This window comes from Pollachius pollachius (assembly GCF_949987615.1).
Source record: "Pollachius pollachius genome assembly, chromosome: 1".
Classification (NCBI taxonomy): Eukaryota; Metazoa; Chordata; class Actinopteri; order Gadiformes; family Gadidae; genus Pollachius; species Pollachius pollachius.
Genome location: NC_136934.1, coordinates 4,065,909 through 4,084,325, shown reverse-complemented (window position 1 = coordinate 4,084,325; position 18,417 = coordinate 4,065,909). Strand labels below are relative to the sequence as shown.

Here is an 18,417-nt window from a genome sequence, read left to right as displayed (position 1 = left end):
ACAGCCCCTTGTCTGTCCGGGTCGGCGTCCGCGGGGTCAGATTGACACCTTTTGTAGTTGAATAATGCATGACCTTGTAAAGGCCCTTTAAAGGTAATGGCCGTCGAGGAGTTGGCAGAAATGGAAATGTCACAAAATGTGTGGGAAGGCGCTAATTGGTGCAACATGCTGATGCGTCCGCGACCGCAGCACTCCCCCACCCCAACCCCTGACACCCCCACACCCCCCATCACAACCACGCAAGTCGCAAGAGCAGACCGCCCCGCAGGGAAGAGTAAGAAGAAAATATAGCCCTTCCACTGCCGGGAGTTAGGCAATCATTCAACGGGCATTAGAACCATAAATCATAGGACTGTGGCGGTGATAAAACACGCCGCATGCCGCATAAATAACGTTACATTCAGATTTGCAGATGGAGACAAACAACGCTCCCGCAGCACCATAAACAGACAGCTTGTGGTATACGACCGCCGCACTGAGAATTATCGATGCAATCTCAGACCGTAGTGCGCAACTGGGTCAAATTATTTGTCAATTATCACGTTGCCCAGCCAGAACGGAAAAAATGAAACAACTGATACGATTATAAGTCGGGACGCTATCCCATGATGTATTTCTGCAGAAGCCGATAGCAAATGCTCCATTCATTGGGCCAGCCTCTAAAGATACAAATCACGCAGTGTTAATGAAAAAGACTTTACTTTCTGCTGTGTTTTCTATCGTGTTGGTCTCTACGTTGGGTCACCCTCCTTGTTTGACCATTGTCGGAGCATCAGGACCGTCGTTCTACGAGGTGGACAGGTGAGTGCCTCTCGTTTTCCGATCTGTCATCTAAACAAGTCATTTCCTCAGCGGTAAACGTGCAAGATGCCTTTCACAGTCCCCTCCTACACACCCCCATCCCCGATGCTGCTGATCCCTCTCAGTAATGGCCAGCTCAGGTCCTGGGTGGACAGGGAGGAGACGGCGATACGACGTCTAATCCGTGTGTGCAGCTCGCTGCTCTGTCCCCGGAGAGCTGTTTGCAATATGAAAAAGACCTTAAAAGATCAAAAAGATGATCCCTCCCTCTCCCTCCCTATATAATATATATACATACAAATGCGCACACACACACACACACACAACCGCATACGCACACGTCGTCCCCTTTCATCTTTACCCTTATCACCATCTACGACCTGCGACCTTTGCGCTGAAGCAAAGCTCTTTATTAGTCTGCCCCGTCCAATAAACCCACTTTATAGAAGAGAATGAATCCCACCCTGGATCCCTCCTCAGATAAGGGCAGAGGTTGAGACAGCTGTGTCGGCTCATCACCAGAACACAGCCGCTACCAGGACACGGCATCTGGGTAACTAGGTAACAAGATAAATAGCGGAAAACCCAGAGACATATTCAATGTTGGTGTTTGACACATGAACAACTACCCCTCAGAGTGAGACAATTATTGGACCCGTCAATGTCTCTCGCTTACTTTCTCTCTCTCTTGCAGTCTCTCTCTGCACCAAGCAAAGGAAAGATAAAAGGGTTTGGTGGCACACTGAATGTGACTGCGTTTGAAAGTGCTGCAAACATTTGCCCGAATTGAGGAAAGGACAATAAATTAATTTGAGAATCATAAACAGGGTAATGCCTTTTCCTTTCTATTCATAGCATTTCATCTTGTAAATAAACGCTTAACAACTGTCAGCTACCACCAAAAATAGACCCATTAGGTTGCAACGAGCAACAGGATTAATTAAGCGTTGGTTAATGTATTCAGTCAATTAGGTACATAAAGATCAATTACGCCTGGGCTGAGTCACGGACCCCCCCCTCAAGCTGAAGACCCCATCCTGAGGTGTGAGGCGGAGGCGGAGGAGGTGCTGGTCAGCCTGTGCGTGCTGGGGCCCCCCCTCGGAGAACACAAACACCCTCGAGTCCCTTAGATTCCTATTAAAACCCACAGACCCGGCCCTCACTGTGTCCCTACAGGTTTGCTCCAGCATCATTCATAACTACCCCCCTCCCCCCCCCCCCCCCCCCCCCCCCCCCCCCCACGCACACTCGCGCGTTACTCAGGTCATAATGGACCCCCTCTGGATGAAATGGGGGCCAAATGGACCGCTGTAGGGGCTGTAATGGAGCATGGATAAAGATGAGGAATGGCAGGCCAATCCAACAATGAGTTACGTCGCATCCGGGGGGCCGGATCACCGGTGACCAGAGGGAGGGAGGGTGGAGCTGGTAGTGAAACCACAGTTCCCCTCCTCCCCCCTTATCCTCCTCCTCCACCACCTCCACCTCCTCCACCCCCTCCTCCTCCTCCACCTCCTCCACCACCTCCATCTCCTCCTCCACCATCTCCACCTCCTCGTACTCCACCTCCACCTCCACCACCCCCTCCTTCGGGGTCTGCTAGCCTCCCCCTATTGACCGGGCTAATCCCAATGGCGGGTGCAAAGTTTTTCGATGCAATGACACGTTGCATTTCGCCTCATGAGCATTTCGTGGCGGTGCCAAGCATAGCGGTGTAACGACGTGTTCATTAAAAAGCCAGTATTCAGTCTAATGTGACGGGAGGAAGAAAACTGTTGACGCCACGCCGGGCGCTTTTATACCGTGTTTTATGTAGCCCGGTCCTAATTCCTTTCGCGATGGCAGCTTTAACGTATTTCCTACTCACTATTTCATTGGAGTAGCATGAAGTACCATCTCAAACGGTAGAGGAGAAGACCCAGTTTTATTACCGTGTGAAGCAGAGTAGAGGACAGTTATATTGTCTTTGAGTACCTCAAGGCTTTCTGGGAGCTGGGGTATTATTAGTGGACTGAAGGACAGGGAGAATGAAAGGGAGGGCTTCTGCCTGCACTACTCTAATGAAGCCCTGTAATGAATTCTTCTGTACAGCTTGCTTTAGCCTTGCACTTTACACTGCATTTTCTGCTTGCTCACTCAAACGCACAGCTGGCTATACCATTAACAGCTCACAGTGGAGGCTGACGTCAATCGAGAGGCACAGCGCTTTAATGTATGGGGCTTCTGCGATGATAACAGCTGATTTTAATCAGCAACGCTGATCACGAAGTGCATGCACAGCGAACAGCTTGGTGCCTGGCGTTCGGTAGCGCGGTATACACAAGACACACAAGGCTTTGCTAGCTTGACATGCTAGGGGCTTCCTCGTTAAACACGTTGAGACAGCAGCAGGCGGCGCTGACCTCGGCCAACCTAGCTAATTATGTTCCTTCCCTTTCCAATCTGCCAAACATGTTTGTGTATTAGTGCGCTGTGTCATGGTCTTGATAGCTGTATGCTCTCCAAGGTCTCTCCATGGCCACAATGTCAGCCCCCCTTTAATTGTGCTTCAGTACTCATCAGGACATGCATCTCAATGACTTAGATCGTTCTAGATGATCTAGATCTAGATAGAATGATCTCTTCTGTTCAATTTGGTTTCTCCAGTGGTCAAATGACTGCCACCAAATCGAACCCGCTCTGCCCAAGTATTGGAGCATTTCAAAAACAGGCAGAAAAGAGATGCATCATTTTAAGTATATTTAGTGTTTGCGGTTATCTATAAACACAATAATACACATTGAATTAGGTGATATTAGTATGGCACATGTTTTAATTTTTCTAATAGTTTTTCACCCCACAATTAAAAACAGAGTCTACCCCGACAATGCAATAGTGTGAGAGTGCGTGGTCTTGTCCCCCGGGGCTGAACGTATGTGTGGTGCCATAAGCGATACTTGGGAGAATGGGAACGTCGGCAGTGCAGCCGAGGCAAAAATGCAATTATGTGAAGTATGTTTGTGGTGTGGAGGCAAGACTGCATCATAAATAAACATGCAGGCTAAGGATAAATGTCTAATTTATTCTATTTGTTAGGCAGTAGAAGCTGTGTACATAATTAGAAACATTATGATCTGAGCGTTTATATTTTATTAAACTACTTCGCACTCTCGTGACTGTACAGCAAACAAACTTTGGGGGGATCTTGAAACGTGAACTTGAGATAGTGTGATGTGAGACATAAGACATTTCAAAATCCGGTTCATCATCATTAGCTATTAATTTCTTAATTAGAATTCATAAGCATGAGAAACGACTCACATGTACAGAAGTGCTATTCGGTGGGTTGACTGTACCATCCAGTGTAGTTCTCGCATGTTAAAGACCCCAAATCGAATTAATAATTAAATCATTGATTTAATTTTAAGATGAGAGAGGTAAACAGAACATTTTCTGGACTATACACCCAAACAAACTACAGTAAGAAAGCACCCGAATTTGTATTTTGTTGACCACTTTTAGTGCAAGCTACTCTTGAAAACCCTATTAAACCAGGAGGTAGAAAATGGCTGAAGTATGAACAGTCAGGCAGAGCTAGTTCTTAAAATAACAAAGCTTGGCTGATACACTGCAGAAAGGAGGGCAGGGGTACCATTTCATCAGTGGTATTGATGATGTAATAAGGAACAATACTACAGTTGTGAACAGCAAACTAGAACTTTATTTTGTACGTATAAAGACTCAAAACTCAAATGATAGTATGCTAACTGTATATTTCTGGGTCATATCCTCACATAACATTGCATCAAAAAGGCATTAAAAACTGCCAAACCGTTACCTTATTGCCCCCATTCGAAGGACTCTGACCCTGGCTATTGAAACAAGCCATTTCCTCGCTTTGTCAACAAGCGACAAATCTGATTTCCTGTTTTCACCCAGCTTAGAAATGAACTTCCCTGCACTCTACACACACACCAGATGACCTCTCACGAGGCCTTCTGAGACCCGAGTGGGAACGATATTTAAAATGGATTCCACGCTTCCATTGATTCACAGGGTGGTATGTAGCCTAAATAATATATAAGCAACCACTGCAAGTAGCATATAAAATTGTATCTGTATTATAAAAACAAAACGTAATCATACATTTATTAAAATCCATCAACAAAGCAGCACAAAGCTAGTACATGCTAATTTGAGGGCACTTTAATCACTCATGTCCCCGATGCTAGCTGTTAGCGTGCCTCCGTGTGATTCCACCAGGCCTCCCTGTGCAAGTTATCCGTGTAAGTTGCATGTAGTCAACAAACGCAACATGTTACATGCGTGCTGGGAGACCAGCACACCACTGAAGACACACCAGTGTGAGATAAGCGCTGGGAATTCAAAGGCAGGCCAGTATGATGAGGGTCTTGAATAATAGATGCCACGGCGCTCACCCGTTGCATTGTGTTGAGACTGGTGGAACTGCCTCTGGTATAGTGTTTCAAAGAGACTGTGTGATATTGAGGAGTGTATTGTAAAAGAGTTTGTGGGGGGAGCAGGCAAATTCAGAGCAGAAACAGACAATGTCTGTGTGACAGATTTTATTACTGTTTTCACTTGGCATCCCGTCCTGCCGTCCGCAGCGTCTTCCCTATGTCGGTGTCACTCGTAAATTGTGAAATCGCAAATGTTAAATTCCCTAGAAGCGTGTTCAATGGTGCTGAGTGATTTATACAATATTAAACATGTTGGGGCGCTAATTCTGTGTGCCCGGTTTCTGTTTGAGAAAATACGCATGTTTATAGTTTATAGTATTATAAACATTTGTCCATGATATCAGAAATGTATTCATAGAATGTGGGCAATATGTGTGTTCCAACTATATGTTTGCATCCACATTTAAGATGCACCGCAACATGATAGCCACATTTTAGCAGATGTATATATGTATGTATTGGCATTAATTGTGTTCAATATACCTGATGTATTGTTGACACGTGTTGTTAATAATGTGTTCTTTCCATCTAAATGATAATATCAACAGCAGCAACAGTGGGTTTGTCTGTATACTACTCTGCCTGCACTTCACATTTCCATTCCTACATCTAGCTGCGTAATGTGCAGAATGGTGGCACTGAGCTCCTCCAATGTTCTCCCCAGGCTATTAAACAGATATTAGATTTGTTTAGCAAGAACGCCCTCTTACCCCATCTGTGTTTATTATTCTTATCAATATCTGCATTAGTGCACACAGACAGACTCCTCTGCAGAGCACTTAAACCCGTCTAGTCTCCCGCTCCGAGAGCGACTGTGTCCAGAAAACAAAATCCACCGTAATCACCAGTCGTGACATCTGTGTGAGCCACGCCTTGGCGGGCCATTTTCATTCCATAAACTTCTAATTGAAAAAAACAAAACGAGCCCCCTGGTCAAATAGGGGAGATGGTATCCTCCTTCCACTGTAGACAGTCGTCTGCATAAAGATACACCACCTGCGCTCCACGCTTTGCCAGCTCATACGTCTCCTTAGGCGCTTCCACTCTGCGGTTACTGCTGCTGCCGTTGTTGTTTTCTGTGCATTTCTCAACATCAGTGAAAATAAGAATTAAGAGGAGAGTATCCAGGGGTACACGCACCGGTGAAAGCACTTGAACAGCTAATTATAATAACCTGACACAAGTGAGTAATTCAGCTGCCTCAAAGCAAGCTGGGAGAGCAGGGATTGCTTAAGAGGAATGGATCAGGCTGGAGGCCATTACACACTGAGGTGTTTAGACACAAAGTGGAGATTTGTCTTCCGGTTGGTTTTGATTTGAACACCGACGACGTACCCTGATCACCAGCGAGGCAAAGTACGAGATCGTCGCAAACACACGCACGCACACACACAAGTCAACAACAAATAACAGTTGCATTAGAAGAGGGTTTGTTGCAGACATTTATCAACATACATTATTTATTGAGCAATAATTTCCCATTAATCATGGATGACAAGCCAGTTAACTGGGTAATTGCGGAGAAATTGTAACCAAACAGCTCTCGCTTAAAGGAGCAAAAGTAGGTCATACTTTAACTAAAGCCTGGTAACGTTCATGTTCTGGTTCCGCATGGACAACATTGGCGAATAGGATGTTCTCTCACTGTTGATACATCCATTTAACGCTTCCGAATGAAAGATTCCTCATGATTAAAATTAAATGTTTAATTTCACATCATTAATGACCACAGGGGTTTTACACTGGTACGTTCTAATCTGGATTATGGGTCATTTCTATTTCCAGTAATGAGGACATGTTCTCTTCAGCCATCCCCCCCCCCCCCCTGCCCAACCCAAACCAATACTCTTACCTTTCAGTCACAATGTGGACAACACATCCTCCAGAATCCCCTTAACAAAACTTCAGACGTTTTATCGGTCTCACTGGATGAACATCATATTCATATTTCAAACACACGGGCAGAGACAGGGGCCGTGAATAAAACACAGAAAATCAGACTAATGAGCAATGCCCTTCAATCGCTATTCTCTCCCCTTAGAAGACGGCGAAGCCACCGGATATAAAACGGGTGTCACGCTCACCGCTATCCATTAGCTTCTCCTACAGAAGCAGGGCAAAGGATTCCGTCTGCAAACCAGGTTACACCACAGATAGGAGGTGTACGGAACAGACCACAGATAGGAGGTGTACGAAACACACCACAGCTAGGAGGTGTATGAAATAGACCAGAGATAGGAGGTGTACGAAACAGACCAAAGATAGGAGGTGTACGAAACAGACCACAGATAGGAGGTGTAAGAAACAGACCACAGATAGGAGGTGTACGAAACAGACCACAGATAGGAGGTGTACGAAACAGACCAAAGATAGGAGGTGTACGAAACACACCACAGATAGGAGGTGTACGAAACACACCACAGATAGGAGGTGTATGAAACAGAGCACAGATAGGAATTACGAAACAGACCACAGATAGGTGTACGAAACACACCACAGATAGGAGGTGTAGGAAATAGACCAGAGATAGGAGGTGTACGAAACACACCACAGATAGGAGGTGTATGAAACAGACCACAGATAGGAGGTGTACGAAACAGACCACAGATAGGAGGTGTACGAAACAGACCAGAGAGGAGGTGTACGAAACAGACGACAGCTATACGAAACAGACCACAGATAGGAGGTGTACGAAACAGACCACAGATCAGTCGTCTTCACAGCGAGCCCGGGCCCCGTTGTACACTTCCTCAAAGAGGAGATGAGGAGGAGTTGGGGGAGGTGGGGGAGGTGGGGGAGGATGGGGGAGGATGGGGGAGGATGGGGATGGGTGTCAGAGGTAACAATAGAGCTGTGAATTCCTGCCTCAGCAGAATTTGAGAGCCCAGGTATTCAACGCCTCGGCTGGATCCATAGTTATGAGTTTAGCACAGATCCCGTGTGCTGGCACTGAGCCGAAGACGCCGATGACTTCGCGAAGCCGAGGAAGAGGGGGAAGAGAGCGTTGCAGCGATCACCGCGGGTTTAGAGGTAGGGAATCAGGATCAGGAAGTTAATCACCGCTGAAAACCTTCGTGAGCCCCGCGGTTCGCCTTGCCGTGCGGGGTATGCAGGGTATGCTAATGGACTCCTTGCAGTACTGCACTCTATCCTGTGTTTTCCCAGTGGGAGCTCTTCCTCCCTGCAGCAGAAAAAGGGGGCTGTGCTAATTCTGGAGATATCCAGGTCTGGGGGCCTCAAATCTGGCCGAGATCCCTGGTGGGAGGGGCCAAGGAAGACTTAAGCTGACAGCAAGATGAACCCCTGGAAGACAAAAGAGGCATCCAGGAAGCTGGCTGTTTGTTGCACACAGGAGCAGGGTCTGTTTTCCTAGCTTCCACCTGCTTGTACCACTGATCCACTATCACCATTATCACCGCTGCGACGCTACGTGCATGCTAATGCGCTTGATTTCTTTGGGCTTTTTGACATTTCTGGCCATGTAATAGCAACCGAGAAAGCTATTAAGCCCATAATCAATTGATTGATTGTCCTTGGGGGAAGCGCATTCTAAGTATGTAGACGTCCTATAATCTGATTGAAAGTTTCTTGTTTTGAGAACTCTCCGAGGGTCGTAGGGGGGGCTTTATTTCTCCCACCGCGCAAGATCTATAGACTTTGAATTATTTTCCAATTTGCTGACCTGCAGAAGAAACAAGGAGCCATGAACTGCAGGCACACATGTGCAAATTCCAGTACACATACATATATAACCCGCAGTGGTGTACCACAACACACTAGCACCTCCTGGAAAACACGTGTGGATAGAGACACGTGCATGGACACAAACACACACACACACGGACACATGCACACACACAGCTATTGGACAGGTAGACCATTTGTGACTGCGATCACAAATAGATCAAAACAAATGACATCAGCTGACATCAAAGCTCTCCTATTTGATAGTTAAGCCCTGGCACAGCCCTTCATTGTGGCCCCATCTCTGTGTGATTTGGCAGTTCACGCAATCACTTCTCAAACGGCTGCAGCCCTAAGTCTCGTGGATGAAGAGAAAACCAGGTGGTGAATGGGAGAGGGGTGAGGCACACGTAGCCTGATTTGAGACACAGAGGAAGATTGAAAAACCATGAGGTGAAGGGATGGTTTTAAACTGTGATGACAGCAGGTGAGGTGTGTGCGTGTGTGGGTTTGTGGGTGTGCGTTCAGTCTTGAGATATGTGCCTGCTGTAGCTATATTACCGCCTGAAACACGTTCCTCACTGCGATTTTAATCGAGTGCAAAGTAGAGCATCAAGCAAGTACATCTCAGGGTATTGATTGTCATCAGGCCCCGACGTCAGTTCGCTACACAACAAATAAACACCTTCCAAAAACTCCTTGCCCTTGTATCCTAGCGTGGCGATACGGCTTTACGCATTACACGGCTTTACATCCATTGATGACAACTGCCTACAAGCGCTGAGCTAGAACTGACTTTACTACACCACACAAGAGGGAGGGCTTGAGGTCAGACTACCAGGTACCGCTGACAACACATAGATCAGCTTCCTTCACGTTCTTGACCAACTGGTGGAAGAGGTGCTGCTGAAATCAAAACGGCAGACTTGCGTGCGGTCAGTTTCTCCCCCCCCCCCCCCACCCAGCAACCCTCCTGCGCCCCAAACAACCTCACTTTAATACCATGGCCCCCGTGAAAATGTGCAGAACCCGCCTACCCTCAAAGGCTCTCGGAGGAGCGAAGGCAAGGAGCTCAATTACCCCCACTCATTCCCGCACATTTTCCAGACAAATAATTTCAGGTTTGTGCCCGCTAGCGCCAACTCTCCGTCCGTCCCGCTCTCGCTGGCCTATAATTACACGCCATTCATTTGATTTGTTCATTAGTTCAAGCCTAGGTTGGACGGAGGCAAGCGGAACCCTCTTATTAGTGGTTCCTGACTGTGCGCTCCATGCTGTAAGGAGGGAGGGAGACGGAAAAAGGGGAATTAGGGGTGCAGGGTTGCCGGGGTCTGGGAGCCCGGGGCCAAAGGGCCACACCAAAGGACGGGGGACATGTTTTTGTGGGAAAAGCTGATATAAAATGACGGATTCATGTTGTGGTGTGTGGCTGCGAGTGATGAAACCGAGCAATTGAAATGCAATTAGCACGATGTGTGTTAATAGATGTAGTTTCAGCTCTTTGGTTTGTATTCACTTTCATGTTTAAAAATAGAAACAAAATAGAAATATCAGTATCCATTTCATACAATTTAATAGTCATTCTATAGTGGGATTGCATGAAAGCTATACGAGACCACCAAAATATATTGGTCAAATAGTCAGCTAAATGTACAATGGCTGACGGCTGTACACTGGTGACAATGAAAGATGAATGTATGAAATGTATGCGTTGATTTTTTTGCATATATTTCTATTCCATGGGGAAATTAACATAATGTTACTTCATCACAACCTAGAAGTAACACATGTTGGTATTTAGTTGAATGGGTATGCATGATGTTTAACAGCGAGACAGGCATGTACCTTGTTCTAGGCTACGGTGAGCCTCTCTGGTGAGACCGCCTCACACCCCAGGAGGCCTATCCATATATCTGATATTAATTTCAATATTCTATTCAGGAAGATGGGCACAGTTCATCTGCATGCATCGCTTGCTATACACACTGAACCAAGATCAGGAGAGAGCTACTTCGAGTTCATGAAATCCGAGCACTCTCTGCAGCCTAAGAACGCTGCAGAGAATGCTCTCGAGGAAAACCGTACAACCTGCATCAGCAACAGCAGCAGGAGCCCTACGGTATAGATAAGCTCGCCCGGTCTGAGTCTTTTTCTGGGCTACCTCCCCGAGTTCCTTGTTTGTGTTTTGTGCCTGCGGTGTGTCAAAGGGAAAGAACAGGTCACCCCTTTGTGTGAGATAAATATTTCAGCTGGGTAGAGCGAGAGCAACCAAGGAGAGTGCAAAGAGCTATTAGAACTCTCTGCATGACACCCAAACCACACTTTTTTAGTCTTTACACACACACCCAGATCAGATGAGGGCAGGTTGAACAGACAACACCAGCGGCTGGGCATTACACATTGATGGTCGTCTTCCGCAGGAAAAGCAGATTGTAGCAGAGAGGCTTCCAGCTTCTCCTCCTTCTCCTCCTTCTCCTTCTTCTTCTCCTTCTGTGAGCACGGTGGCAGCGGCCCACCGGGTCCTCATCACCGTGGACGGGCGAGGATCTGAGAGGTCACACCTCTTCGGACCCGCTTACCCTGAACGCTTGGACAAAAATATCAATACACCGATATATCGTCACCCTTCTTCCTGCGGTACGAGAATCGATACACTGATGTCGAATATCGATATGATTTTTAGTAACTGAAAAACTAGGTTTGGACCATGAATAAAGACCAAAATCCAGCACTTTACCTTTTCACGGTCCATTTGTATTCATTGTTAGAGATATATCGTGATGTATCGTTATAGGATTGTCTAACAATATATCGGTTATCACAGAGTCGCTGTATCGCAATACTTTCGGTATCGTGGGCCGGGTATCGCGTATTGTATGGTATTGTGAGGTAACCCCTGTGATCCCCCCTTCTGGGATATCGACCCATGACGGACGGCTCCCCATACGCGATGGGAACCGACGGCAGGCTCATGTTGATAGACGCCGCTTGACGGATCGGCATTCGGGAGTGTCACGCCTTAGCAGACTGAATACCCCCTGATAAGCGCCATCATGGACCATAATGGCTTGGAATGCAAATGATAGGGATGGATTCCCTGATGAGGTGGCGTCAGTCAGCCTGAAGCTTCCCTAAGAGATCTGCTGTCACCGGCAGCGGCCCGCGAGTGCGTGTGATGACAGACTGGGCTGCTGTTTGTGTTGCGTGTCACCGGCAGCAGAGGGTGCAGCGGCAGCAGATGGAACCAGAGGGAGCGTAGAGGCATAGAGCTCCCAGGACTGTCACCCCGACACCGCTAAGGATCACTCACAACTTGCCGCAAGAACAAAAGGCGGACCGAAACACCAGATCTTCTCCTGCCGTCTATTAAACCAAACGGGGGCCCCACAAAGACACGCCCAGCCAGGGATTGTAAAATCAGTGTCCCTCCTCACACTTCCCATCCAAAACAGACGAAAGACGAGCCTGTCCAAGCAGATATCGAGAGGTTGGCGGCACATCACAGATGTCCTTTTCCTTTTTCACGTCGGCGAAATGCAAATGCACGCATTTAAGTGAGTGTTCCCCGTCTCGCGAGTGACACCCTATTTTGTTCCCATTTAATCTTTCTTCGATGCGTTCGGCGGGAGAGCGGATGAGTGAGGTTGGACGGGCCCAAAGCTGTCTCGGGTCATTAAGCCACACGCTCTCCCCCCGCTCGCACTTCTTTCAGGGAAAAGAGCACGCTCTGGCACTTACAGCAGCAGGGGAGAAGTCTGACACATTGGACAGGGGTTCCTCTCACGGAGAGCGCTGGTGGCGGACCTGCAGAAGGTAGGCGCCTGGCAGTGCGTTGCCGCGCCGACCACGCCACCTGTCACGACTTGACGGACCTATCCAGAGGTGTGTTCTGAGGAGGGGGGGGGGGGGCATGATGGATGATGAATATGTACTCACAGTGGAACTAAATGCCAGCTCACTCCTGTGATTTAATCCGTTATCCCTTCATCAAACATCGGGCTGAGTGGCCTGGCAGCCATTTCCGACTGTGCAAACCTAAGCCCTCTTCCCCCCTCTTCTCAGGACCATCGGCAGGAGGGGTGTGGCTGCGATGCTGTGGCGACTAGTCACAGAGTAGCACAGGCGCACCTCTTTAAGTCATGCCACCCTGCCACTCGTTTACCTATAGGCTCAAGCAAAGCTTGAATTAGGCTAAAACAAAGCTGGGAAAGATCCCTCATTCAAACAATACAAGCCATGTCAGATCAGAACATTGCACTCTAATGAACAGATAGATTATAGAATCGCAGGCCGTGATTAGAAGAGCCTGCTAGATTGGAGATAGCTTCACTTCAAGCAGACTGTTCATCAATGCAACATCGGGTATATTTTCCGTCAAATATAATAATTACGCTGCGAGAATGTGCCGTGTTGACCTTGGGTTTTCCCTTCTGATTCATCAAGTAGAAAAAGCTTATTACCACCAAAGCTTCAATGATGACTCCATTGATGTATTGCGCAGCGCATGGCTACATTTCAATATTAGCCAATAAAGTCAGGCACAATGAGCATCCCCAAGGCACTTGTATACATACAGAATGTGAAAAACTACCTCTTGAAAAATAATTGCTTGCCTGACTGTTCGATTTGAACAGACAGAACGCCGCGGTACACCCACTCCACCGCCTCCTGCTCTCTGAGTGAGCGGCCTGTTTATCAACATTGCCCCCTGGTGGCGACTCCTTATAAATGGATGTGATGATGTGCATTCAGTTTTGTACTGCCCATTCATTCCTTATGATCATACACATGCGTATACTACCTGTATTATCATTGTGTTATGGTTGCATATTATTTATGAATAGTTAGACAAATTAATTGATTGGTCATAGGCTTGAGTAGAGGTTGTTATTTCAGCAGGTAAAGCTTACATATGATAACTTAAAGCCTTATGATCTGGCTTTACACCTGAGCTCTCTGAAAATTCGGCAATGCAGGTCATTAAAACTAATCATCACAGCGATGTGAGATTAATTTGATAAGATCATGAAAGCGCTACGCGTGTAATCAAGGATCAAAAAGGTAGCAACCGCAATATTGTTCTTTCATATTGCTTCAATGTAACCCTGACAAATGAGGAAATATTATATAAATATTGCCTTTGTGATACAGAATGACTTTGATCTCTCGTGACTCAACGAAATTACACTTTTCAGAGCGCGCGGGTGAAACCTACCTGTGATATCCCCGGGATTGGACGCACGACCGCAGATCAAAGAGAGAGGTGGCCTTTGATCCGTCACCGGCGACAAAGGTACGATCACCATCCGTCTTACTCGACCTAATTATTATCAATCTCTCACTGCTTATCAAAGCTATCTTTCTCTCTCTCTCGTTGCTTAATCATGCAATCAATGGGGCTCCGCGTCAGAGAGGAATGAGTCTTCTAGTGACCTGTGAGGTTGACTAATGTGAAATCTATGGTAGGTTAGTCCTCATGGCCCTACACCACGCCACAGAATACCGCTATCTATGCTATCAATCAGGGGCCACCGTTACGGCATTACCAACAGACACTCTGAGAGTGGATTTGGATTATACCCTGAAGTGCTTGAGACCTGAATGAAGGATCCTGAAAAATCAATGCCTATGGCGCGGAAGGAATTAAGACTGAATAAAAAAAAATTGCAATGGGTATTTATTATTTCCTTAGTGGGTGTTTTAGTGGGTGAAAATCGATCGATGGGCTGTGATCAACGTCAACATTTTTAACTAATGTGTTATCCTTTGACAATTAAACAAATGTTATCATATGGTCGCGGTTTTTTGGACACAGGTTTTCAGTATCAAAGTAAAGACAACCCCATAACCCTAACCCTAAGGATAAACCATAACTCTAACGATAACCCTAACCCTAACGATAAACCTTAACCCTAAACCTAACCCTTACCTTAACCCTAACCCAGTTACCAGAGGAGCCCAATGTTATCCATGTGGTAAAGGAACAGCCTCGGGCAGACAGTCCTACCCAGGACCCCAGGAGCACTGCATGCTTCATTGCAGCTGTTTAAGCGGGCTGTGGACGGGTCCCTCGTTTCAAGGGGCCCAGAAGTAGATATCTCCATTCACTCTAATACAAGTGGGGAACAGGAACGTGTCTCCGCAAAAAAAATCTGGCTCATTATTATCTTTATACCATGTACTAATAAAATGTAAGTTTTCTCTTTTCAGAACACCACCTCAAGCGTTTTATTAGCCGTTTTATTTATTATTTTTTTGCAGGAGAAGGAGGGGTGGGCAGCTGAAAGGAGTCGTAGTGAAACAGTTGTTGATTCGGCCCAGCATCCAAGAGGGCTCAATGCACGGCTCCGTTAACTTCTCGTGTCCGAGGTTTTTCCTTTTACTTAACATGATGGTTGATGGTTTTTAGGCACTGTGTTGATTTTTTATCACTTAAAGTCGCCGAGGGATGTGTAGACAGACCTCTCGCTTATGATGCTACAATGCTAACAATGCTAGAAAACGAGAATATTTTTGCATCCGGCACGTCATGCACTAGGGCGTGGCTGGCTCCCGTGATTCGGAAGCAAATCTCTCCTTGATGTTGCCCTGCGCTGCTGAGCAGTTTTCATAGGAATGAACGGGCGCCATTTTTTAATCCACTGTCCTTTCTTTAATAGGTCCATGGTCCTACCCTTAATGCTGCCGTTGCTGCTAGCTTATTATGCGCCGTTGCCATGCACACCGCGGTAACACGGGTGGAGTTCCCCTCTTACCTTGGGCCACTTGGGGTTCAGCAGGCAGGCCTTCTCGGCGTCTTCCATCGCGGCGTGGTGCTGGCCCAGCTTCAGCAGGGCGGCCGAGCGGTTGCTGTACAGGATGCAGTTCTGCGGGTCCGCCAGCAGGGCCTCGCCGTACAGCCCCACGGCGGCCTGGAAGTCTCCGCGCCGACAAGCCTCGTTGCTCTGCTGCACCTTCTCCATGAACCCGGCTTTGCTGAGCCCACGTCCGCCACCCTCGCTCCCTGCCGCGGTCCGGGCGGTACGGGCGAACCGCCCGGAAGTCCGGGAGCCTCCCAAGATCGAGAGCTGCAAGGTTGGGGCGGACAAGGGTTGTGGTGGTGAGCGCACTGGGCTTAAAGCATGACTGATGGGTGGGAGGAGAGCGGGAATGTCCCTGAGGAGAACTCCTCCTGGAGGTGTGCCCCTGCGGTTGCTTAAAGACCCCCCAACCGCTCCCATCATGCGGTTCAGCGGCTGACTGAACCGCTACAGAGTACACCCTGGAAAGCTACAAAGCTAGTGTAGAGTCTAATGGAGAGGGTCCTTATGTGTCTTATGACCTGGATGACACGCATGCTAGGACCGGCCAGCGCTGCATAATCTGCACAAGAAAGATGAGGAGCTAGTCCCTGTTGACCGGGGCCAGCAGGGGTGTTGGCTGGCCGTGGTGGACATCCTGACTCTATCAGGATCCTGTTCAGTTGAGTCGATGCTAATAAAACATGGCCGATCATCGAATATGAATATATGAACGACTTTCCATAAAGTGACGGCGGGAACCCGGAATTGTTTGTATGTGTTTTTGTGTATTGTTTTCTAGTTGCTAACTACAGTAGAAGATAAATAACTCCTAATATCCGTTGGGTACCGACATGTTTCGGAATCATTTTGACAATACTGTTACATATGAGCCATGGAGTTGTAAACAATAGAGGACTGTGCCTTTGGCAATGAAATAACCACCCATCACTTTAACAGCTTGCCAATATGGCTTGTAGAATATAGCCTTTTCCATAATTCAGCAGATCTGCAGTAAGAAATCTTCTCCACGAAAAGTCTGCGTTCTCTGGTCTGCACGCTATACGGCCCGAAGCTATGTCAGTTTAATTAAATTATATTGGTTTTACACTCACTATCATTTTAGCTCTTCTCTGTTGTTGTTTATAAATCAGTCTATCGTTCTACTTTATGTGACATCACATCATACTGCAGGGTTGACTATTTGAACATGATGATTATATGGTTGCCTTGCCGTTATTTGACCTAGAGTTCAATCTTAACAAACCTCTGAGGCACTATTCATCATATATAACTGCACATAGCGTAATGCAATCATGAATGTGTAATGGTTTCAAACTACTTTAAAATTTGTATTGTTAAAGAGGTCTACTAGCATAGCCTTTTTCTTCTTTTGTACCGAGGTCTGGATGCTATACCAACCTGGGCTTCTTACCAAAAGCTAAATCATCCAACAATGGACTCATAAAAAGCTGCAACACTTTGTCCACCCGACATCAAACCAGACCCAGAGTCCGTTTAGAAGACGTGTGTTCTTCACGTTGTGAAAATAGTACACCAAATGTGTTTCAGGTTGGTTGGTCTGGCTTCTTTAAATCAGTAGAAGCAGCTTCCCAGATGCGAAAACAGTCAGACTGCAGCCTTCATGGGAAAGCACAACTAGCCTAACTAATAGCTAGAGTTGCTTTCTTCACGTATTCATTTACACGTACACTCTTTTAGAAAGAGCTTTCTGCCTATCCTCTGAAGAGGAATGTATTACTGAGTAACAAGTCACACAGAATAGTGCTGGACTGTGTGTTTGAAGGAGGCGAGCCTCCATAATTCCTCCTGGTCCACACCGCTCCTCCTCAGAGGGAGTTCTGGGATAGGGCAGGCTGGGTAATTACTTCCAGAGGTCCAGAGCACACACAAAACAGACGGCTGGCCGGTGTCGTAGCTAGTGGATTCAACCTGAAGCTATGTGAGGGTAGCCACCGTTTGGGAGCAGCTTTGTAAGGACCAATGGGCGTTGAGAGTGCAGCTAGGGTCTGAAATGACCCTTTACTCTGGTTAAATAAAGAATCCAGATGTCAAAGCAAAAGCCTTGCATGTGAAGCAAGACTCTTTTATTAAAAATGTGATGTGTGGCTCAATGTAGGGGCTAGTAGAGAGCTAGTAGGGTGTTTGGGCACTGGGCAGGAAGGGTGGAGAAATATTGAGATAATAAAAGACCACACCAGTGGTAGTCCATGTGTGGACCAATGAAGTACCCCATATCAACCCAATCAATGGAGAGAGAGAGAGAGAGAGAGAGAGAGAGAGAGAGAGAGAGAGAGAGAGAGAGAGAGAGAGAGAGAGAGAGAGAGAGAGAGAGAGAGAGAGAGAGAGAGAGAGAGTGAGTGAGTGAGTGAGTGAGTGAGTGAGTGAGTGAGTGAGTGTGTGTGTGTGTGTGTGTGAGGGAGAGAGAGTGCAGAGATACAGACAGACTCTGAGACTGAGAGACAGACAGACAGACAGACAGACAGACAGACAGAGGCACACACACACACACACACAGACATAGAGATATTTTCGCACACTCACAATGCTGTAACTCTATTCTGGACAGATATATTGGTTTGCTGCGGTCCTTTTTAAGATCAGCCCCAGGTCTATGCTGCTGCTGCTGCTGCACATTATTGCTAACGGTTTCAGCCGCTCCAACCACCACG

At 47.0% G+C, this 18,417-nt stretch overlaps 1 protein-coding gene across 2 annotated transcripts in view; it reads right to left on the bottom strand.

Moving 5' to 3' along the window:
• The window catches only part of LOC307081288 (tetratricopeptide repeat protein 28-like), a gene marked incomplete at its 5' end in the record, with an annotated part of 178,628 nt that overhangs the window by 159,899 nt on the left and 312 nt on the right, over positions 1–18,417 (bottom strand). The window contains one exon of one of the 2 annotated variants that reach the window (XM_079744400.1): positions 15,701–16,012. In XM_079744400.1, the coding sequence (XP_079600526.1) occupies positions 15,701–16,012 (312 nt within the window). Of the gene's footprint in view, positions 1–15,700; positions 16,013–18,417 lie in introns of those variants that run through there. The other variant, XM_079744401.1, reaches the window with a different exon arrangement.